Here is a 23,159-nt window from a genome sequence, read left to right on the forward strand (position 1 = left end):
AATGCTCAATTACTTTTTTAGGCCTTTTCTTTATGGTTTCTACTGCTTGTGTTTTATCTGTAGAGGTTTAATTTCTGTCACTCTTCCTCCAAATGGAAGCTTTTGTTTGGCTCTGACAGGAGCTTCTTAGTTTGGAAGCTGTTTCCTGTGTCTGTCCAGAGGAGAGGGCAGCAGCCAGGATCTCATTATGGAACCAGGTAACACTGAGTAGTTATTTATGTGGTGATGCAAATGCCAGTGGCATTTCCAGGTCCTATAATTTGCCTTGTTCCATGAACATGATTACTTTTTAAAAAGATAATTAAGGGTTACCTTCCTTCAGAGATAGTAGCAAAGTTTCCCAGAGACTAGAAAACAGTTTGTCCCAAGAAAATAACTCAGTGGAGAGAAATCAGAGTATTATGCCACTAGTCTGTACCACAAAGAATGTAAGTTCCCAATGTGGGAAGCTATTTGGGCTGTAAAGACTGGTGGAGCATGCCTTTGAGCACTGTGATCTGCTTACACAGCATGTGTTCCTGAGAGGAGCTGTGAAATTATCTTGGGAGATAAATCTGGGTCTTGGATAAAGGCTTGGAAGTGGGGTTGGGATCACCCACTCAGCTTTCCGAGCACTCCCTGCAGAATGTGTTCTATAACAAGCCTTCCTTGTTGGCTTTTTGGTGCTACGCTGGAGTAGTAGGGTTTGCATTCCTGCTACGTGCACAGTCTGGGGAGGCTCATTCCTGGCACCAGTCCAGATGTTTTTTTCCCCCAGGAGTGTTGTGCAGGGCTGTTTCCCAAGAGCTTTGTGGACACAGTCACTGGGACTGCAGGGAGGGTCCTGCAGGGAGGTCTCAAGCTGGGGGTATGGCACCAGTGCCTTCTCTCCACCACCACCACTCAGACCCCATCCTCAAAAGGGTTGTGTAGCTTCCCTTCCTGGAGGCCTAAGCATCTCAGGAGGTCTCAGACACACTTGTCTTAACAGGAGAAATGAAATGAGGGGTAGAGGGATGGAGCAGAGGGACCCATCTGGTGCCCAGCTCTGGGAAGGTATCATGGTGAACCTGCTCTGAGCTACCTGCACTGGGGGAATTGTCCCTGTTTCAGTGCAGCACACAGTGTGGTGTGCTGGGACAGCAGCTGTGTCTGGCAGCTTGTCCTGATAAACCAGTACTGTAAGAAAATAGTGCTGGCCAAACATCTGCAGCATAGCTATGTGCTAGTGAGGGCTGGGAACCTGGTGAACTAAGAAATTCAAAGTATTAGAAGGGAAATATTTTATATTATTTTCACTGGAAATAAACCAGAAAAGAGTGTAGGTTGCTACAGCTTTCCTGGTTAGCTTCCCAGCAGCACCTTCTGGGGTTTTTTTAGTCATGCTGCTCTGGACATAGATTTGGATGGGTATAAGCCACTAAAGTCAGCTGTGACAAAAGAGAGATCTTTAGGATGTTCAAATATCCAGATTAGGAGCTAGGAATAAAAGTTTGCAAGATGATATATGTATTTGTGTGAAATGATTGGTAGTGTTGAATAATTCTAGAGTGATGTGGGCTTTGGAATTCGTTTTTTTGTAATAAATGGAGAGGTTTTATTGAGCGGACTGAAGTTCAAAGTGAAGTATTTTCAAATACTCTTTGATCAGCCAACTCTATCCTTTCTTCCTCTAGAAAGGAAAGAAACAAAAGATCAGGCTTGGATTGCTGAGTCAGATGGTGAATTTTAATTTTGCTTTCTGTCTCCAGAGAAAAATGAACCCATTTTGTAGGAACAGGGATATGGTGGAAATGAATGTGCTGCTGCTCTGTAGGGGAGGAGGGTACTGAAGGCACCTTTGGGTGCTGGGGAGTCTGGAATAGTCTGTTTTTGGGGCAGCTGGTAGAGTGAGGTATGGAGAACTGCTGGGATAGTTAGGAAGGATGGATAAGCATCTCAGTTTTGAAAGGCTGTGGTATGTGCAGGCAGCACTGAGACGTGCATCAGGGCAGATGGGCAATGAAAAGGTAAGGGATGGAAATACTTGAGTAAGCAGCAATTTCTTCATCTTGGGAAAAGAGCTGTGAGAGCAGCTTGGGGTGAGAAACAGTCTTGTCATTGTTAGCAAAAAGGTAGAAATGTGTGATTTTACCAGAATAGCACAGGTGCAAAAGGGCCAGGGGGCAGTCACCTCCATGGCAGCTGCTGTCCTGCCGAGGAGCAAACCCCATCTCATCCCACAGTTGTCCAGGGCTTCAATAACATCTCAGCTATTTGACTTTGAAGGGCTGGAGAGAACTTCAGCATTAAATGGCTTCAAGGTGTTCAAATGTGGTGTTAACAGGTCATCTGCCTGAGACTAAGTTCAGCAGCTCCTGGATGCCTGGGTGCAAAGATTCAGATCCTGTGGGAATTGCTGGGTAATGGTTTTGATGCTGAAGGATCCCCCCACTCAAAAGTCTGTTCTTGCAGAGCAGATCTGGGGGGAGGAAGAGGATGGGAAAACTGCAGAGGTCTTTCGATCCCTCCTCCTGAAGACTGGAAGGAAGCCTGTTCTTGCTGTGTGAGCAGCCTTGCAGATAGCCAGGATTTAACACCAGACATTCAGGAATGCCCAGCACTGGGAGAAGTGTTCTCTGCAGTGAGAAGAACAGGCTGGGAAGAGTGTTGAAAGAGTCAGTGGACTCCTATTTCCTTAAAGAAAAGACTTTTTATTTGCAGGCAGACTTCTGCTTTGACCTGACTGTTAGAGATGACTTTCAAAATGTTTTTCTTAATGTAGGTAATATCTCTAGAGGAGTTTTACAGGAATGTTGTATGAGGAAGGGCTCCCATTTATTTGTATTCTTCCACTAAACCTACAAAAAAAATCCATATTTGGCACCTTAAAAAGGTACATTTTCCCAGGGACTGGCTGGCTGGAGGCACCAGTGTCAAAGTACACCAGCATAGTCCTCTGAAATGAGGGAACTCCAGTGTTTTCAGGGCTAACTAAAAGAAATGCCTTTACTCTGTATCACAGAGAAAGAAAGATGTAAACCCTTGTCACGTTTTTGTGCCTCAGCAGAGCAGTTTGACTTGCTGAGGGGCTCTGTGCATGTCAGCATTTCACTGCTGTATTTTGAAATTTCATTTTCCCCTCATTTTGGGGATTATCAACCAAGATAAACATTTCCCAAGAAACCCTTCCACAAGCACTACTGCCGTAACTCATTTCTAGCAATGTATTTCTCTCAGGGATTTGCAGACAGTAAAGACAATTGACAGTTTGACTACCAGAAACAAGTTGGGGGAAATAAAGCCCAATGAAAAGATAATAGATCTCAGGGTTTTTGCAAGCACGTGTGTGGGTGTTGCAGATTTTGTTCCAGCATGTTGTAGACAGGTTGGAGGGTGGATTACAAGATGCTATTTTCAGAAAATAGGACAACCTACGAAAACAGAGTGCTTTTTTTGCCTGTTTTTCACTAGATCCTAGTAAAGAAATGGAGAAACACTAACCCCCATTGAGAATTTTTGGAGGCAGAACTTTATCTGTTATTTATTAATCCACACACTGATCAAAGCCCAGAAGGGGAAATCTATGCTGGTTCACCAATAAAATTTGAGCACATTCTTGTGTTAATTGCCTGTTCTGTTGGCTTCAAGTCTAAGCTCTGTGTTGAAGGGGATGAATCAGACAAGATTAGATCACTCACCCTTTTGCTTGGGCTCTTCTCTGTGCTAGTGGAGTGAGACAGGTCTTTGGGGCAGTTGAGTCTAGCTGTTCTCATGCTCAGGGATCAGAAGGGGAACTAAGCTGCTCAAGAAAATGGTGGGCTATGATTAAAAGAGAGCTGTGGTTTGAATATTGTACTGTAGAAGTTCAGGAAGAAAAGGCAACTTCACACTCACATGGAGAGAGCACAACTTTTGCCTCCCCCATGCACACGTAACAGCTGTAGCTTTGTTCACTGTCTCTGGCTTCATGTATTGTTTTCAGAGCGAGGGTAATTAGCATCTGAAAATGTAACTGCTCTTCACTATAGTGGAACAATGTAAAAATCCCTTTTTTCACTGTAAAACATTCCTGCCCTCTTTTGATCTTGTCAAGCTAGACAATACAGCTGTCTTGTCATCATATTTCCCTCAGCAATGGAAAGTTTGCCAAGTGGTGGAAGAAACCTCAGAAGCCCTTAATTACTGTGACTTCATCAGTGAAACTTGACTGCTTTTGGTGGACTTGCTTCAGATTGAAGTGAATTTGAGGGAATTTGGGCCTGGATGGTTTGGGCACAGCAGCTGCTGTTAACAAAGGGGATGGTGCTGGTAACAATAGGCAGCAAGGATGACCTTAGTGCAGCTCTGCTGAGTGTGGGGTGCAAGGTCACATTCCAAAGTCAGGAGCTTTATTTCTGAATTAATAGTAATACCCAGAGCAGTACAAGGCAAAAGAACCCAGTACAAGGCAAAAGAACTTACAGGGGAAAGGTTTCCCTCATTAAGTAAATTCAGTACCGTTGTGTTCCTTATTTGCATTGCCTATCAATCAGTGAAAATAATTCCTGTTAATGCAGCCTAAAAAAGTTAACAAAGTGCAAAGGGTGTTATTGCAAAGGGTCACTCTTGGGGCTCCTGATTTTGTTTAGCAAATGGAGAATTAAAGGTAGAATGGAAGAGTGGTGCTGGAAATTGGAAAAGCAGCAGAAGGGAGACACTGGCTAAGGGTGACTTGAAGGAAAAGGTGGGGTGTAAACAAAGAGAGATAAGAGAAGATGAAAGAAGAGTAAGTCAGAGGAAGTAAGAGACAGAACAGGTAGACATATCAAAAGTGGGAGGCAGAGGCAATTAATGTTTTGTGAGTCATCACCAAACCATCCTGCCCCCAGAAAGGCTGACTCAGCAACATCAGTGGAAAAAAAAATCAGTTTTCTCTTGGAGATGCCATTCCAGATCAAAAAGGTTTCGATTAGTGAAACTGGATTTTCTGTCACTGATCCTCCCCTGCCTTAAAGAAAATTTTCAGATGTATCATATAAAGGCAGCATCCACCCTAACCACCGCAGGGCTTGGCTCGCTCACTTCTCTTCCCTGTCACAGCTCCTCTTCCCAGGTCTGAATCATGGTCTATTTTGGGGCCCTTTGCACAACAGAGATCTCGGTTGTTTTGACAGAGGTGAGGTGGCCACAAGAGGCACCAATTACTGCACATCCTCTTGGAGGCCAAGGAAATCTAAAAAGAAAAGCAAGTGAATAAAAATAACTTGATGGAAGAAGATTTCTCTGATCTCGTATCCCTGACAGGTGCCTGGCCACAAAAGCACTGCTGGGAAGGTACAAGTGTGGTGTTAATATATGAACATTTTTTTTCTGGCTTATGATTCAGAACTAAGGTGCACTCAGGAAAACAGAGAATAGAAAAGGAAGATGGTCTCAGTTGCTTTATCATGTTTTGTTGACGATGAGACTGGGCTGTGTTGACAGTGGACAGTCAGAGGGGGCAGGGGTGGGCAGCAACTCCAAGTCTGAATCTTGATAGAAATATTCCCTAAGTTATTTCCTCTTTGGTATGCACAGGAGTTTTAGCTGCTACTTGCAACACCACGTGTTGTCCAGTCTGAGTTTCAGGGCTCCTGGGGAGGGGAAGAAAACTCCGCTCTAAAGACATGTTGTACACAATAAAATGCATGCAGAATTGCCTTGTTCTTCTTCTTCTTTTCCCCAGAGCACTTGGATTGTATTTAGTGTAGCTCAGCCCAGTTTCACAGTGCTTGTGCAAGTGATGTGAGGAGAAGTGGTAGCAAAACCATAGAGCTCTCTCCACTGCAGCAAAGCCTGGCTTTTGCCGGGCTCAGCAGGAGAAACAGATCCCATATCCTGCAGCAGGGCCATAAAACAGCAGCTGTGGTACCTGAGTGTGGCCCTTCAAACACAGCAAATGTCATGAGTTATTGAAGAACCAGAAATTTGGAGGTTTGGACCAACAACAATAAGCAGCCAAAGCAAACCCTCCTAGCCTTGAGCACTGAGTTGCAAAGTCTGGGCTGACAAGGAGACCCTTGGTCTGCTGGTGGGCAAAAGCAGACAGTGGTGCCCACCTCTGGCTCTGCACACTGGTGTCCTTCCTGCCCCAGACTGCAGCTTCGTGGGCTGGGTGGGATGTGAAACCTGGCTTGAACCTGGCCTTGAGCCTCGACGAGGACTGTGAGGACAGCCTCTGGCTGCACAGCACTGCATTCCCCTGGGGAGGGAGGGGTGGGCCACATTCTTACTGATTCAGAGCCCCACAGAGCCTTCCACAGTTCTCAAGGTGCTTTGAAACATAGTTTTGTTCTATGTCCATACAGCACCCAAGCAGCTTGTCATGGTTTGACACTGGCCCAATGCCAGGCACCCACAAAAGCTCTTTGCTCACCCTCCCCTGCCACAGCTGGGCAGAAGAAAGAAAAAAAATTAACAAAGGGTTCATGAGTTAAGGACTGTGAGAAAACACTGCAAGGGCAAAACAAGCTCAACTTAAGTTGCAAAGTGAATTTATTACTAACAGAATCAGAAATGCCCTTAAAACACCTTTTATCCCCCAGCCCCTCTCTCCTTCTCACTGACATGGACAGGGAGACAGGGCAAGGGGGTTCTGGTCAGTTCATCATGAGGTTTTCTTTCCCTGCTCAGGGAGAGGAGCCCTTCCCCTGTGAGGCCATGGGGTCCCTCCCATGGGAGACAGTTCTCTGTGAACTTCTCCAGCCTGGGTCCACTCTCATGAGCAGCAGTCCTACCACACCTGCTGCAGTGTGAATTCCACTCATGGGCACAGTCCTCCTAAACTACTGTGGCTTGGGTCCCTCTTCCATGGGATGTATCTTCCAAGGACAGGCTGCTCCAGCCTGGAAGCAAAGGCCCCCTCTCTCCACTGGGTCTCCCACTGGATCACAGCCTCCTCCAGGCATCCACCAGCTCCAGCCTGGGCACCTCCCCCATGGGCTATGGGTCGATCTCTGCATCCCTGTAGATCCCCAGGGGCTGTGGGTGCATCTCTCCATCCCCTATGAATCCCTAGGAGCTGCAGAGGCAAAGCTGCTTCACCATGGTCTCACCATGGCCTGCAGAGGAACCTCAGCTCTGGTTCTTGGGTCACCTCCTTCCCTTCCTTCTCCACTCACCTTGGTGTCTCCATGTTATTTCCCTCCAGTGTTCTCACCTCCTTCTCTTCTCTGACTAGAAGAAAAATTGTGGCCCTTTGTTTTGATCTTCTCTTTAACTCTGCTATCACAGAGGTGTTACCAGCTTCTCTCATTGGCCCAGTTTTAGCCAGCAGCATTTCCATCTTCAGAGCCATCAGGGACTGGCTCTGCTGGACATGGTGGAAGCTTCCAGCAGCTTCTCACAGAAGCCACCTCTGTGGCCTCTCCACTACCAAAAACCAGGCTGGGCAAAACCAACACACAGCTGTCAAAGGAGAGCAGAAAAAGTTTCCTTTTTAGACCATGCAAATCATGCGTTTCAAATCTTTCCATTATTGTGGTGATGGTTAAAATAATACCATTTTCTCTCTAGACTGCAAAATTTGCATGACAGGCACTAGGAAACCTTACTTCTCCTTTTATCCCCCAATTTTAGAAAAGAACAATAAAGCCTGATTAAAAGTGTGTGTGGGGTGATGCCGGGAAACAGTGAAGTTGGGAAACTGATCATGAGCATTAGGATCTCTCTCGTTTTCGGATTTCATCAGGCTTTGCTGGTTTTACACTTGAAAGGGGTTTTAGCCACTGCTCATCTCTGCAATGTGGGCAGACTTAGTTTTTGTTTTCATCCCATCACTACTACAATGACTGGGAATAAAATCTCTGAGGCAAATAACTGGCGTTGTTCATCAACCACTGATGAAAAGGTTCTGCCTACATGTTTGGGTACATTTAATCAGGACCAGCAAATGCAAAAAGTCATCCAATCCTCCAATGTCCATTATCTGTCTTCTGTGATTTCTGCTGTGGGTACTTTGTTTTCCTGTGGGGAATTAACTTTTTATTTAGCCAAATATAGTTATGGCTGCTGCTGCCATTGGCTTGCTGTTGCACACATTAATTGCCCTTGAGCAGAGGAATGTCTCCCAGAAGGCCAAATCCTTTCCCAGCACCAGATCATCAGTTCTTTAATTGCTGCTGGCTTCATCCCCTCCACTCACCCTGTGGAGAGCAGAACAATGTGATCCCTCATTGGGCTCCACGTCCCCACTGATGTGAATCTGGGCCATGCAACAGGATCTGCCAAAATGACCCCTACATGTATCCTCTTCCTTTTTCTGAATAAGAAATTAAAATTATTACAGAAAAAAAGGCTCTTGCAGGAGCTTGCAGACAGAACTATAAATCTATTAGCTCAGTTGCTGATGAACAGTGCGTGAATATAAAGTTAGGGCTTAGGTTGCTTAAACCAGGGCATGCAGACTTCTTCTTTGATCCAAGTTGTGTATTTCTGCTGCAGCTTGATTTTAAAAGCCTTTAATGTAGAAGCACTGTGTGGCTTGCAGCACTATGGGCTGACAGCCACAGGTAGCTCTGCACTAGAAAATTTTCTGCAAGGAATTTGTGAACATCCAAACATGGGTATCCCATGGGCTTAGTACTGAGGATAAGACCTGTTTTCTGGTGCCTGGATGGTAAGAATTTGAGAATCAAATTGTTTCTCATGTTATCCTTTTTCAGTTGTTGCCATGGCAAAACCCCAGAGACGACAGGGAGGCTTGTACCAAACCACTGGAACATAAACTTTTCTCTGGGATTGATTAAAAGATGTGTTCATGTGCTCAGGCTCACCTTGGCACTCACAGGGAAGTAACCTCACATGTACAAGCAGCTCTGAGGAGCACAGCCCACAGCTGCCAGTTATTCACAGGGGTCAATGTGCATCAGGAATGAGAGCAAATATATTTATCTTTATTAAAGTGACAGTTTTCATTTTCTGTACTTCACCTGCTGCTCTATGGGATGTTTTCCAGGTTGCATCAAGTGAATTTTGAGGCTCCCACTTGCGAAGGCAAGCGCCGGGAAACACTGGCCTTGATAGGGGACTTCTCCTCTTCGGCAGAGTTCTTCGTCACCATCGCGGTCTTCGCCTTCCTCTACTCGCTGGCTGCCACCGTGGTTTATATCTTCTTCCAGAACAAGTACCGTGAGAACAACAGAGGGCCTTTAATTGTAAGTGTTTACAGCATCTGCAGTGTTTTCAGGCAGAGGTCTTCACCTCTTGCTTTTTCAGTTGTTGAGGTTTTTGTTTTGGGAGATCCACATGTCCCGCTGCCCAAAGCATCTCTGCATTCACCTGATCTTTTATCTTAATGGTGATTTAATATTTTAGCACCAAAGGTAATGGAGGCTGGAAAGCAGAAGGAGTTTAGTCCTGTATGTACTTGTGAAATTCTGTGTTTCTCTCCCACTGCCCACAGTGATGATGATCACACAAATAACAAACATGTAGCTGAGTGGTAGCAGGATTGGGATCTCAGCCCTGTGTCTGTGATTAGCAGAGCTTCATTGGTGGGGAAAAAAGGGAAGAGATGATCTTAGGCATTGTCCTAGCAGACAGATGAAACCATGCCCCTGATCAAAGCCTAGTCAGGGAGATAGCTTATTGCTAATTACTGCAGAGTTAAGCCAAATTATTTTGCTTTGGAGAACTGTGTGACTGTTTTCCTAGCATGACACTGAGCTCCCAGCGTGTTTGTGTCTCCACACTGGTTTATGAGCCTTCCAGTTATCACTGTCTGCACCCGTCAAGCTGTAGCTGGTTCATGACTTTATTTTTCTTTTCACTGATTTCTGAAGGCTTGTGATAAAAGAGCAAGTGTTGCTGTGCATATATTTTCTCATAAATTGAGACTGTAAAGCCAGCGAGGGCTGTTTTGGTCCAGGTGTCTGTTGCCTGTGCATTGTGGGCCATGGTGCACCCCATGACTTAACTGGTAAAAGTGACCAGTAAAGAATGTCAGGAATATATAACGGGAAAAAAATTGCTGGTGCAGAAATACTGAATCTCATAAAGTAGCTACAATAACAGCCAACAAAAGATTGAACTGTAGGAAAGTAAACTTAGCATCTTTGAGGTCTGAGGGAAAGATTTTCCTGCTGCAGGGAGATGTGAACTGGTTTTTTGAGTTTGCATAATTCAAAACTGATGAATTTTTACCAAAAAAAGTTCTCTTTCCATATCAAAGTAAATGATTCCTCTTCATTTGGGGGTTTTTTGGGTGTCATGGTTTGACACTGGCCAAACGCCAGGCACCCACAAGAGTTGTTTGCTTGCACTCTTCTGCTACAATTGGACAGAGGAGAGGGGAAAAAAAATTAATGAAGGATTCATGAGTTGAGAAAAAGACTGGGAGAAAAACACTCTGAGAGCAAAACAGGTTCAAATTTAAAGGTATAAAGTGAACTTATTAACAGTCAGAGGAGGATAATGAGAAGTAAAGTCAGTCTTTAAAACACCTTCCCACCCCCCCATCCCCACCCCCCCCAGCCCCTCTCTCCTTCCCACCGACAGTGCAGGGAGACAGGGAGTGGGGGTTTTGGTTAGTTTGTCACTTGAGATCTTTTTCTGTTTGCTCAGGGAGAGGAGCCTTCTCTCTGTTATGCCGTGGGGTCCCTCCCTTGGGCAAAAGATCTTCCCAAAACTGCTCTGGCCTGGGTCACTCATCCACAGGGTGCAGCCCTTGAAGGACAGGCTGCTCTGGTTTGGAAGCAGGGCCCTCTCTCTGTCTCTGGAATCCAGGCCCATCTCTCTCTATTCGGGTCTCTACTGGATCGCAGCTTTCTCTGGCTCCGACACTCGGAGCTCCTCCTCCCCTTCCTCTCTCCCCGCTGCCCTCGGTGCCGCCGTGTTGTTTCCCCTCACGCCCTCGCTCCTCCTCTGCTCTGACAGAAGAACCCGCTGCCTGTCGGTGCCATCGCCAACGAGCCCCGCTCATTCCAAGGCTCCCGCAGGACCCGCAGTGCCCGCCCGACACGGCCCCGCCGCTCCTGGGGAACCTGCACCTGCCGGGTTGGGATTTTCTCCATCAATGTCACCGCAGAGGCGTTACCGACCTCTCTGAGCGGGCCGGCAGCGGGTCCGTCCTCAGAGCCACCAGAGATGGGCCCTGTGGGACACGGGGGGAGCTCCAGCAGCTTCTCACAGGAGCCGCCCCTGAGGCCTCCCTGGTACCCAACACCGGCCTGGGCCAAACCAACACATTGGGACCTTTCCTGCCCTAGAAAATGGTCAGGAACTGTAAGGGAATCCTCACAGAGGAGACAAAGAACAGGCAAAATATCGGAGTCCCTGCAGAAAAGATAAATAAATAGATAAAATGCCTTGCTTCTTGGTATCAAGTAAGATCGCATTTCAAACTCATCAAAGGATTTGTTACAGAATTCTCCCATCTTAATTTTCTCCAGAAAATAACTCTTTTGACCAACTGCATTATCCTCTATAGCAATAGAAAAAGGAAAGAGAAGCAGTAGTATTAATGTGTCACATCATGATGTGGCCACTTGCCTTTGTCCAGGACTTCCCTGAAACAGCTGCTGCAGTCGTGTCAGTCACAGGATGCATGGCACAATCCACTACAGCATTAACATCACATTGACTTCATTTGTTCTGTGTAATGGATTGTAATTGAATCTACAAGTTAAATTTAACCAGTGTCTGTTACCAAAGCCTCTGTTTGCAATTTCCCACTATTTAAACTAAGGCTATATGACCTTATTTTTTCAGAATATAAAGATGTTTTTGAGTTTGTCCTGCAGCAAAAGCAGCTCCTGCTGCTGAGTGGCTCTGGGAATGGCTGAGGGTTATGGTCAGGTTGTGCCTGACAGGAGGAGAGTCCCATCTTCCCCAGCCAAATGCTCCTGCAATTCCTGTGCACTACAAGCTCTGTTGTATTTGGTATTTTTAGAAAAAAAAATAATCTTTTTTGCCTGGAGCACATCCTTGCTGGTCTCCCTGGACACTGTCCAGTGCAATGATTACAGCCTGGCTGAGGACAGGTGTGAGTCCCTCTGTGCAGTAGAGTTGTAGAGAAAATGCAGAGCCCCAGCCAGAGAAAAAGCTGGCAGCTGTAGCCAGGAGGAATTCAGTGGTCAAGGGAAAAGAAAACTTGGAGTGAAAAGCAGCTTCTCAGGGCTGCAGTGCTCACCTAAGGGATGTCACGCGCTCTGTGAGGGAAGCAGGCAATGTATCCTCCAGCTCCAGGCAGATGCTGCTCTGAACTGACATGTATCAGATCAGATGTGTGAGTATGTCTCATCTCTGAGATTGTTCCTTCCAAAGAAAAGTGCAGCAGAAATCCGTGGTGCAGCACGTGTTGGTGCAGGAGCCAGGGCAGCCCTGGTTCTGTTTCATCACCAGAGAGGATCAGTGCATCAGGCACCTTATCCAGACTACCAGTTTCTTCTCTTTTAGTGAAGAGTTTGAAGATGATAGTTTCATCCATCCTTGCTTCTGCTGCAGCAACTGATCACAATTTCATAGTTTAAACCATTCCTGTTTTAAGCCTTGTACTTCATCTTGGCTTCATATTTTCTCAGTCTGGGATGACATCTGCCTTTAAGCAACACCCTCTCAGAGCTGCCTTTTCTCCTGACAAATTTTAGGGATTTGAAAAATGAGTATGACAGGAGAAGTCGAGAGAGGAAAAACCCCTTTCACTGGAAATTTTATAATATTTTTCAAAGAGCCCCTGCACAGGCAGTCAGAATATCATCAATGCATTAGCAAATTGCAGAAGCCTGACTGGGTGCAGAAGATATGATTATAGGGAATTTAATGACCATTAAATCACAAGAAACTTGCAGGGAAATTTTCAGTCACAAATGTTTCAAGTTTACTCTGTTTATACAGATACAGGGAAATGAACTGCATGTGCTGAGATCTCAGCGAAGCATCACTTTAACTGTGAAAAAATATTTTAGCGTTCAGTGTGGAGTGAGGCATGATAGCAAGGAAATATTTCCAGGGGGAGAAGCAGTTAACTCCTTCCCTGTCTGGATGGATGGCAGTGGTGTGTTTATTCACTTTGCAGAAAACCATTTCTGTTGCTAATGTTGCCTGTCAGGTCTTGGGGATAAAAGTCTTCGTTTTGGTCACACAGTGCCCTGGCTGTGTTACTCATCCATTCCCACAGGGCTGGCAGTCCTTGCACTATGTGCCCTCTGCTTCCCTTGCTGGTTCCCTGAGGGATCATCTCAGGGGGTTCTTACAGATAGATGAACCTAAGAGAGGGCCTTGGATTCCCGGTTTCTGAAGGAACAAGGAGCAGGTTACCAGGGATTCAGAGCCTCATAGAAACATTCTGTGGGGTTTCTGAGCTCTGCAAACCATAGTTGTGGTTTTCATTCCATTGCAAACTTCCGCATGGTGCTCATGTGCAGCGGGGAGCTGAGGTCTCACCTTAGTGGGTACGATGAGGGCAAGGCAGCTTCTCAAGTGACTGATGAGTGCTCAAGAGCCAGAAACTTTTAAAAGAAGTTAATTGGAGGTGATGACTTAAATTTTAAAGAACGAGCTGTACAAAATGCCACCAGTTTTCAGTACAACCTCATCTCTCAGACCAAACCAAGCTAAGGTGGTTTCCACTTGTTTAACGCCACATACCTGGGGAAGCATTGCTGGTTTGTGATGAGAGCAGAGATGAGCTGCACCCTGGGACTGCCAGCCCAGTGCTGATGCTCTGCTTAAGGTCTATACATTTGAGCTTCTTGTGAGCAAAGAGTAACCAACCCAGCTGTGCTGATATTTTAGGGGATCAGAGATAGGATGCTTCCATGTGTCTCTCAGAAAAGAAAGAATAGTCACAGTCAGTGTGTATCAGTCCCCATCACTCAGACTTCTTACTTTTCCTATTGTTTCTTTAACTCATGTGTGCTCCATTTAAAATCCACATGCTGGCAGCCCTATGTGCCTTCAGGTTTGTCTCTGGGAAGTTACAGCTTGGCCATGAGAAACCACGTGCACTGATGTATAAATGTAAATCACTTTGTTAATATTCCAGTCAATTAATATAAAACCATAAAATTATTCAGCCAAGAAAGGTGACTGACATAGCCCTGAAAAGAGATATTTCATTTTTATAGTGATTACTTGATAATCTCATTCTTATGGTGCATAAAGGTGCTTATATCTTAAGAAGATGAGATCTTTCCTTTGCATCTGGAGTTCCATGAATAATCACTTTATGAAGAAAGGCATTTGGTTTCTTACATATGTTGCAGATCAAGTGAGTTAAGTACACCCTGGTCTGCTCTTTGGACTCCTCTTTGATTAAACATGTTGTACTTCCTCACCAGTGTCCAGTTGTCTAGAAAACAGACAGAAAAAGAATAAAGAGACATCTGTAAAAACAAAGACTGAATCCTTTACAATTGAAAAATGAAATTAGGAAGAACCTGAATATTTCTTTCCATTTCAAAGAGCTGTTTCAGCCTGCTCTTGTCATCTCCTTTTAAACCACAAGCCAGGGTGACCTTGCTGTACATGCTGGTGCCTCCCTAAAGGCTCTGCACTTCCCTGCCAGAAGCAAGCTTGCAAGGCCTTAGAGTATTGCAAGAAGCATGTAATTCTTTCAAAGCTTCATTCGGCAGAAAATCTGGGGTGGGACCTGGTTCAAACCAGAAAAGAGCTGAAATGCCACTGTAGGAAGGCGTTTGCTGCCTGCAGCAATCTGCTGTTGGCCGCTTTCCCGGCTGGGACCAGGGCTGTGGCTCTTGCTGGGGTAGTTCTTGAATTTTTAGGATGGTTGTGACTGTGAAACAAATCCTCTGAGTGGTTTGCCTCTGGTGGGTAAAGAAATCTCCCTCTGCTACTGCGTGGCTGGCCATGAAACCTGTTGGCAGTGCTAGACAGGCTCTGACTAGGAGGGTTTATGGACCTCAGCATTTGAGGAGTTGCTCTCTTGGAGGCTGTAAGTGTGTGAGAGGGTTTTTCCAAGTGGAAAGGTTTTGTAGCATGAGCCCTGCATGGAAGCCAGTGACAAGGCAGCAGCTGCAGCTCTGTGAGGGAGGAGGGATGCCAGGAGCACTCTGGCCAGGCCAGAGCTGAGGTTTTGCCCATTTCCAGCCATGGCAGCCCAAGACCATCCTGCCAGACTTGGCTGGGAGGGAGAACAGGGCACAAAGGGCACACAGGGACATGCGTCAGCCTTCAGGGCCTGATGAAGCCACTGACCAGCTTGGAGCAGATGAAACGCATCCCCTTTCTGAGTGAATGAGCAGCTTCTACAGAGGCTCTTGGTTGGGTGAGGTTGGGCCAGACACTGGGCAATCCAAAACTGTGCCCAGGAGGCTTAAGTGACTGCAAGTGACTGTCCCTTTTCAAAGAGGGGCATTTTGCAAAAGCCAGAAAATGGCTGGATAGCAAGGAGAAATATTTCAATTGTTATGAAAAGAAAAGACCTTCACAGTTCTATTCTAAAATGTATAATATCTAAAATTGTTCCAAGTAGGCATTTTTGGCAAACTCAGTAATAACAAGTTTTCAACTTGAAAAAGGCAGCAAGAAATTTTTTTTTGCACATACTTCAGGATCTTAAAAAATCCCTCCTTGTATATTCAGAGTATTTTAAATTTCGTTTTTTTCTTTCTTTACATGTTCCTGTTTTCCTTCTTTCCCAAAGGCATCTGTAGGCAGAGCAAAGTATCTCAGCTGAGATCTGAGAGAGAACTTTGGCAATTAGGAGTGTAGCGTAATTGTACAACAATACACACTGAAGAGATCTGTAGACACCACTTTAAGAGAGCAACTACAAAAAATTACTTTGTTCCAAAGGAAAAAAAGACTCACCCATGCTATAGGGATATTAAACATTGAAATGCAAGATTTGTTTTAGTATGCAGGCACTCTGGCCTTAATTACCAAGGAGAAATTCCCCAGATAGACATTAAGCCACAGAACAGCTTAGCTTGAAATTCACTTTTATTTTCAGCATGTCATTATCTTGTAACTCTGTTCCACCCAGAGCTGTGAAAATGTTCACAGAGCCAAAGCCAGAAATACAAACTCACTTGAAAACAAGAGAGGTTCAAGTTCCAGCCAAGGCTGAAGGTTCACAAAGATTCAAAATAAATAGGAAGATACAAGTTCACTGTAGTCATAGAATCATACATTTTGCTCCTTGCATTGTACAGAGGAGGCAGAAAAAGTCCTCTGAGAACCTGAGTTTGGCCATGTGGCCTTGATGAGAACACCTACTGAAAAAATCTGAGTGTCCCTTTAGTCTTTCTGTCCTGTCTCCTTGGCCAGCTGTTGGCCAGCTGGTGGACAGGCTGCATGGTTTCCTTTTCAAATCCCACTGTGCCTCTTTCACTTCTGGTTCAGTGTGTTTCCTGCACCCAGGCAGACTTTACAGTTTTTGGGAGTTCCTCTATACAAGAGCTGATCCTGGCACCCCAGGAGCAAGAACCCTTTCCCCAGGGCTCTGACCTGCTCTGAAATAGGGGAGTTTGTAGCAGAGAGGACAGGGTTTTAGACTTTGTGAACACCCTGGCACATGGGAGCAGAGGAAGTCAGGAGAATGCTGGAGCATGGGGTATGATGGGGGAGACAAGACCTGAGAAATAACATTAAATACTTAGTGCCTTTAGGGCCATCCTCTTAACTGCACAGTGCCATGGGATGTTCTAGAAGGGCTTACAGCCCAGAACATGGGCTATACCAGCAATCAGTCTGAGGGGTTTATGCAGATGCAGTAATTTGTGCAATGAGCCTCACCAACATGGGGTCAGGGCCTGTGAGCTCAACAGCAGGTCTGTACCCCTGCTGCTGTCACCTGCTTCAAGAACTTCGCTCACTTTTTAAAATTTCTCTCTTTTTAGCAAGTTTGATCTCCTGTGTTGCATTAGTTTCAGTCAGTTTGTCTCGATTTGCATCAAATTTCTACCTGCTGTTACGGATTTCTTTAATTGGCACCGCCAGTGCACATATTACGGAGCTGGATTTAGTTTACACCAAGTGTGGTGGCATTGGGAGAGGGTTGCTTGTCATTTGGAAAATACGTTCCCCAAAACTCTTCTGTGTCCCCATCTCTTGTGTCAGTCCAAAACTGCATGGGAGCTTGGCATCTGGGTTGATAGCATGTCAAACCTCACAGCAAATAAAGAGCATCTCCCATCATCATCCACAGCTCAGCAGACATCTCGTGTTTGTACCAGCTGGAATTTTTAGGAAATGTTTGCAATTGAGCTGTTGCCTCTAGGAATCTGTTTCTCATTCACTGCTAAGACATATGAGATACAGTAATTTCTTTTGCTGGAAATCTCCCTGAGAAGAAGAATTACTCTGGGCTATATGCCTCTGCCCACACGGAGTGGTGTTAAGGGAGTTGTCAGCTCCTGGGCTTCACGCTCCTCAAGAGAGCCCATTTGGGCAGCATGAAGGAGGTCAGAGGAACTCAGAGCTCGGTGGCAGACATAGGCCTGCAGAAAACAAATTGTTAAAAGAGAAGGATGTGTCCTTTGGGAAAGCATCCAAGCACAGTTAATTTAATCCCATCTGCGTCAGTGGAGGCATCCTTTGTTCATGGCTCGCTTGTGCGGCGGCTTTATCGACTGGTGCCTCTTCCGTGGTGACGGAGGCTCAGCCCTCCGCCCTGTGGGGCCGCAGAGAGCTCCTTCCCCAAATGTCAGGTGTGCTTGTAGATGAGAATGGTGTTTCCTAGGGATTGCTTATTTCTTTGAGAAGGAACCTGAAACACTGGGTTCTTAATGGGTGTTTTCCCTTCCTTCCATGCACACCTTTCTTTTGCAAGGGGGAAGGGGAAACAGCCCCATGGGAGGTGGGATATCAAGACGCAGTGATGCAGTTAGTGGTATGTTAGACTTTAGCACCTCTGCCATCTGTTGTGGGCTGACAGATGGGATGAAATATGACAGCAGAAAGGCTCTTCTGTTTTAGCAAGACACAAGAAAGCTTGAAAAATCACACCTCCTCCCTCCTTTCCCCCCAAACCCACACAACAACAGTGTCACTTGGCCACTTGTTCTGGCTAAGACAAGGAGAAGTTTATGCCTGTGCGTGCTCCCGAGAGTCTTTCGAGGGGAAAGTGAGCAGAGTGGATCAGAGCAGAGCTGCTGGAACTTGGAGGGACCACCCCACCTTCTCCCCTCTGTTCACATGGATGGGAATTAGGAACCAGTGCTTTACTGGGCCAGGGGGGAGTCTCTGCTTGGCAAGTCTTGCTGTTTACTTGCTCACTCATGGTAATTAGTGGCTGCATGGCTTATGCAGCAGGGACATTTGGCCTTACCTGTGGCTGGTGAGAAAACTCCTCATCTGGTACCTGAGAATTAGCCAATTTCAGGTTTTCCCTAAGACAGAAACACTTCCTGTTGGAAACCGACCCTGACTGTCTGTAGGAGTACCCAGGGCAAGACCCAGCCTTCAGAAAGGCCCAGCTTCTTTACAGGCATGTGTACTTTGTAATTCATCCCAGTGCATCAGCCTGGTGCTGTGAACAGCCACATTTTCAAGGCAGCTCAGCATCCTGGGTACCAGCCACGTGTTTGTGGGAATCTTGCCTCAAGGCCAGAGGTGCAAATGTCAGCCAAGGGGCTCTGGCCCATTAGGCATGTCAAGCACTTGTGAAAATTAGCTCTGTGGATCATGACAGTAACACAACCTTCCACTAAGTAACAAGCTCCTGGTATTTCTCCCCCATGACACAAGCTTTCAGTTTTCTGGTGATTTTTAATACTTTTTCCTTTCCAATGGACACATCAGTATAATGCTTCTAACTAATTTGTCTTTTAGGATTTCATTGTGACAGTGGTCTTCTCATTCTTGTGGCTAGTGAGCTCATCTGCTTGGGCTAAAGGACTGTCAGATGTAAAGGTTGCAACTGACCCTGATGAAGTGCTGCTGCTGATGTCTGCCTGCAAACAGCAGTCCAACAAATGCTTGCCTGTGCGCAGCCCTGTTATGTCAAGCCTCAACACTTCGGTTGTAAGTGACTTTGATTGCTGCTGTTCACCCTTACCTTGCAATGTATTTTCATCTTTTACCCGTGTATTGACCTAAATTGACTGCTGTAAACCAGGTAGCTGGCATGATTTAATTGGAAGTTCAGCCTTGCTGCAGGGAAAGGCAGGCTGTGACTCACAGCAGCTCTGCCATGAAGCAGCAGCAGGATGAGTGTACAGGGTTGGGATGGGGAAAAGGCAAAGTGTCCAAGAGCATTGGTTGCCCCTCTGCTTTTAACTCACTCAGAGCAACTCTTTTGCAAAGGCGTCTGTGTGCTTCTTTAGGAAGGAAAGGTTTTTGCCTTACAGATGCCTCTAAAAATCCTCAAAAACAGCATAGAATTTGACTTCAGCATGTTATTAAAAAAAGCAAACACAAAAAATCCCTCTAGGCCACCTGACCAATTAAGATCTCTCTTTTTAATTAGTTTCTTTCAACTTTATCTTTCCATAATTTCTTTAAACTAGATTATGTTTTCAAACAAAAAAAAGAATTTGGTCTAAAAACTCAACTTTTTTTTTTGGCAACAAAAAGCAAAGCAAGGACCTTGTGAGATACAGGTAAGGGAGGTAAAATTGGGAGTTTTCTTCAAAGCTGAGAAAATTTTTCAGCGGGTTTTGGGAGAATCATAGAATCATTTGGGTTGGTTGGAAAAGATCTCTAAGATTATAGAGTCCAACCACAAAGCCAAGTCCAGCACTAAACCATGTCCCCAAGTGCCATATCTGCACTTACCCCACAGATGGTGACCCCACCACTTCCCTGGGCAGCCTGTTCCAGTGCTTGACAATAGTTTCAGTGGAGATATTTTTTTCTAATAACCAGTCTGAGCCTTCTCTTGCACAACTGGAGGCCATTTCCTCTTGTCCTTGGGAAGGAGGGGTTGGGGACCATGCAGAGTCCATAACATGAGGTAGAGCTGTGAGACTGTGGCTGCTGGTGACAAGAGCTCCTCTTCTTCCCACCAGGTCTTTGGCTACTTGAACTTTATCCTGTGGGCAGGCAACATTTGGTTTGTGTTTAAGGAGACGGGCTGGCATTCCTCAGGCCAGCGGCACGCTGCAGACACCATGGAGAAGCAGCCTGGTGGCTACAACCAAGGTGGCTACAACCAAGACAGCTATGGGCCAGCTGGTGGCTACAACCAGCCAGGCTCCTATGGCCAGGTGGGTGAATATGGCCAGTCCCAGAGCTATGGGCAGAGTGGGCCAACCTCCTTCGCTAATCAGATTTAGGGTTCATGCAGCGCAAAGCTCTTGCATCCCTCGCAAGTAGAGAGTTTAACAAGTCTCAAGTTTCAGTGGCACCAGATTTTTAAGGGTTCTACATAAATTAATACTACAACACGGTGTTTGATGTCCATTGAAGGTCTAAGCCCACCTCCTTTGGCAGATGGGAGGTGGCCAGGGGGCTGGAGTTGGCCTTTCTTTCCCTGACTAGCCAGACACAGGGGATGTGCTCCTCGCCGGTGACCTGGAGTTGCTGTTGTAGTACGTACTGTAGAGATAACTTTATGGTAGTTTTGTATGTGTTAAGATGGTAGAAGCTTTTTGTAGCCTCAAGTCTGTAGTATTTAATATGCATAATATAATTGAATTTCCTTCTGCATTTTGGTGAAAAACGGAAGTGTTTTACTATGATTTCTACAGATTATTCTGTATATCCATGCATGTAACATTGCACCTAAATTTTCAAAACTGCCTGTCTGTGACTCTTCAAAGCGTTTGTTTTGGTTATACCTTTTTGTTTCAGAAGATTTTACTATTATTTCAGTTAACTCAGTCATCCATCTGTAATTTAGTGCATGGATAAGCAGTTTCATACTACCAAATGTCTGGACTGTGTAAATGGAACTTCTCGACTTCTGCCACTACATTTTGTTAAATGTCTGTTTAAAAGAAGTATGCATCTTTTATATATTTTGCAGAGTTGAATATATGGCTTACCCAAGTTCTGAATGCTTTGTAACTAAACTGTTTTTCCTTGAAATGGCATTCAGTAGTATATATGGTACCTGACCAATGTTGATTCCATTTAACTCAGCTAAGTATTCCTTCTATAAATCACTATTTCTATGGATGTTTTGTGAATCTTTTAACGTGAGCTGTGGAGAATAAGGACCAAGTAACTGTGTTATATGTTTACAAAGGTATTTATTTAACTAAGATAACAGAGGTGCAGATATCAGTATACAAAATCATGTGAAAACGCCCTGTTGCTTGATAAAGCAACATGAAAACTGCACGTATTGTTGTGACCTTACAAAGCATAAATATTCCTTTATGCCCTCTTATGAGAAGAAAACCTTTCTGTCCGTGCTGTTTCGAGATTGTTAGATATCCCTCTGTTAGGCTGCTGCTCTGAGCGCTAGCTTGGTGCTAATGGAGAATGTAACTGGATTGACCAAAAAACCCAGGCTCAGAGGAACTCATCCTAAAAGAGTCAGAGCCAGACTTGTAGCCTGTTTGGATTCCTCCCTGGGGAATTCAACCCTCCCTCACTACAGCATATGGGATGCATTGACACAAACGAAAGCCTGAAGCACAATGTACTAATCAAAACTGATCATCTGCATTTCTAGATCAAAGTGTATCAGTATATAATCTTATTGTATGAGCTGTAATGTTGAAAGCATCTTAGCTTAAAACAGCTTAGTCTCTTCTATGATTGTTGTAACCAATTTATGGCTACTCAGTGGATGATTCTATATTGTGATATCTATTTGACCCTAATAAAGTTATTGCATACAATGCATGTTTTCAGAGTATGTTGATATTGAAATGTCACTGCCAAATAACGAAGATAACTATTAAAGAAAAATAACTATTCCTGTGCCTGACCTTATTGGTCATATTCTTACTGTTTTCCAACACTTTTGTGAGGATTGTTGTAATGTACAGTGGAGTACGACACTTCTGCAGACACCTGTCATTAAAGGTCAGTATCACAAGTTTTTTAAAAAAATTAAAAGTGTGCAGTTTAATACCTATCTGCCTCTTTACCTCTCTTTCCACTGGCAGTAGGACTAGCCCAGTACTGTGCTAACCATCCCAGTTCTGAGGGTTGCTGGAAAGCTGTGTGTGAGTTGTAGAGAAAACAAACTGGAATATCTAAATGTTCTCCTATTCCAAATGAGGGCAAAATACAGTTTTCTGGGTTAATGAAAAATGTTATTTTGGCTCTTGGTTAGTTTCTTTGGGGCTTTTTGGGTTTTGGGGTTGTTTGTTTTGGGATTTTGTTTGTTTGTTTGGGGAGGTGTTTTTTTTGGTTGGTTGGTTGGTTGGTTGGTTTTTCTTCTTTTAAGTTTGGAAAAAAGTTAGACATCAGGAAATCAGGAGAAAATGAAATCTGTTTGTGTGGCAAGGGTCGTGATGGGATGTATGTTCTACATACCCTCTCCCACATAGTCCTGCTTCTACTCTTTTGCTTTTTGTTGTTCTTTTGAATTCCCTTTCTATTAGTTGATGAGGAATATCCCAAACTAAGCTCCCATATCTAAGCTTCTCCACTAGAAATAGCTTTTGTATCAACTAACTTTCTCTTCGTGAACTTTACCACCCAAATCAGCAGGGCTCCATTCCTAAACTTTTCTATCCAATGCTGAGGGGTGGAAATGAGTTTTGTTTTGGTTTATTCCTGCATTTCAAACCAGATGAAATTCTTGTCTGACCATGTGAGCACAGGACTGCATTTTTCAGGAGTTCACATCCCTGGAGAAAGGGCAGTTTCTAATACAGGACTGGGAACAGAATTAAGCTTATGTTGTATTTTGGGTACTATCTGTGTAACTCCAGGTCTGAGGTTTTCTCATGAAGGGCAGAACTGCTGGTGGAAGAGTTAACAAAAAGTGGTGTAAAGAGACACATGTTTTCATGGAAGTCTTGCCCTTGCTTTACCCAGCTGGCCAGATCTTCACAGGTACCCCAGCTCCTTGCTACTCTACAGAACAGCTGAGCCAGTTGTTACCCTTTGGGGACTGTAATCTTCACTCTGAATTAGGAGGGAAGAAAAATCTCTTCATCCATAGCTTCTCAGATTAACAATGTATGGCAGCAGCAAAAGTGCAAACAAAAATGAGGCATGCACTTGTCTGTGTTATGTATGAAAATGTATTTGAATGTTTCCTCTGTCTTCCTTTGGAATTGAGTCTTACCACATCCTTTTGCAGTTGTTGAGAAATTAAAAGTTTATTTCAGCTGAGGATGGTGACCAGCATAGCCAAGGGTTGAGCAATT

The 23,159-nt window shown here is 44.9% G+C and overlaps 1 protein-coding gene across 2 annotated transcripts in view; it reads left to right on the forward strand.

Moving 5' to 3' along the window:
- The window catches only part of SYNPR (synaptoporin), a 106,865-nt gene extending 85,063 nt beyond the window's left edge, over window positions 1-21,802 (forward strand). The window contains exons 4-6 of one of the 2 annotated variants that reach the window (XM_083869639.1): window positions 8,936-9,134; window positions 18,715-18,906; window positions 19,893-21,802. In XM_083869639.1, coding sequence (XP_083725765.1) covers window positions 8,936-9,134; window positions 18,715-18,906; window positions 19,893-20,159 — 658 coding nt within the window. In that variant the 3' untranslated portion in view covers window positions 20,160-21,802. The remainder of the gene's footprint in view (window positions 1-8,935; window positions 9,135-18,714; window positions 18,907-19,892) is intronic. The other variant, XM_083869640.1, reaches the window with a different exon arrangement.
- Window positions 21,803-23,159: the final 1,357 nt, after the last annotated feature.

Source organism: Zosterops lateralis (assembly GCF_965231275.1).
Source record: "Zosterops lateralis genome assembly, chromosome: 11".
In the NCBI taxonomy this organism is placed as follows: Eukaryota; Metazoa; Chordata; class Aves; order Passeriformes; family Zosteropidae; genus Zosterops; species Zosterops lateralis.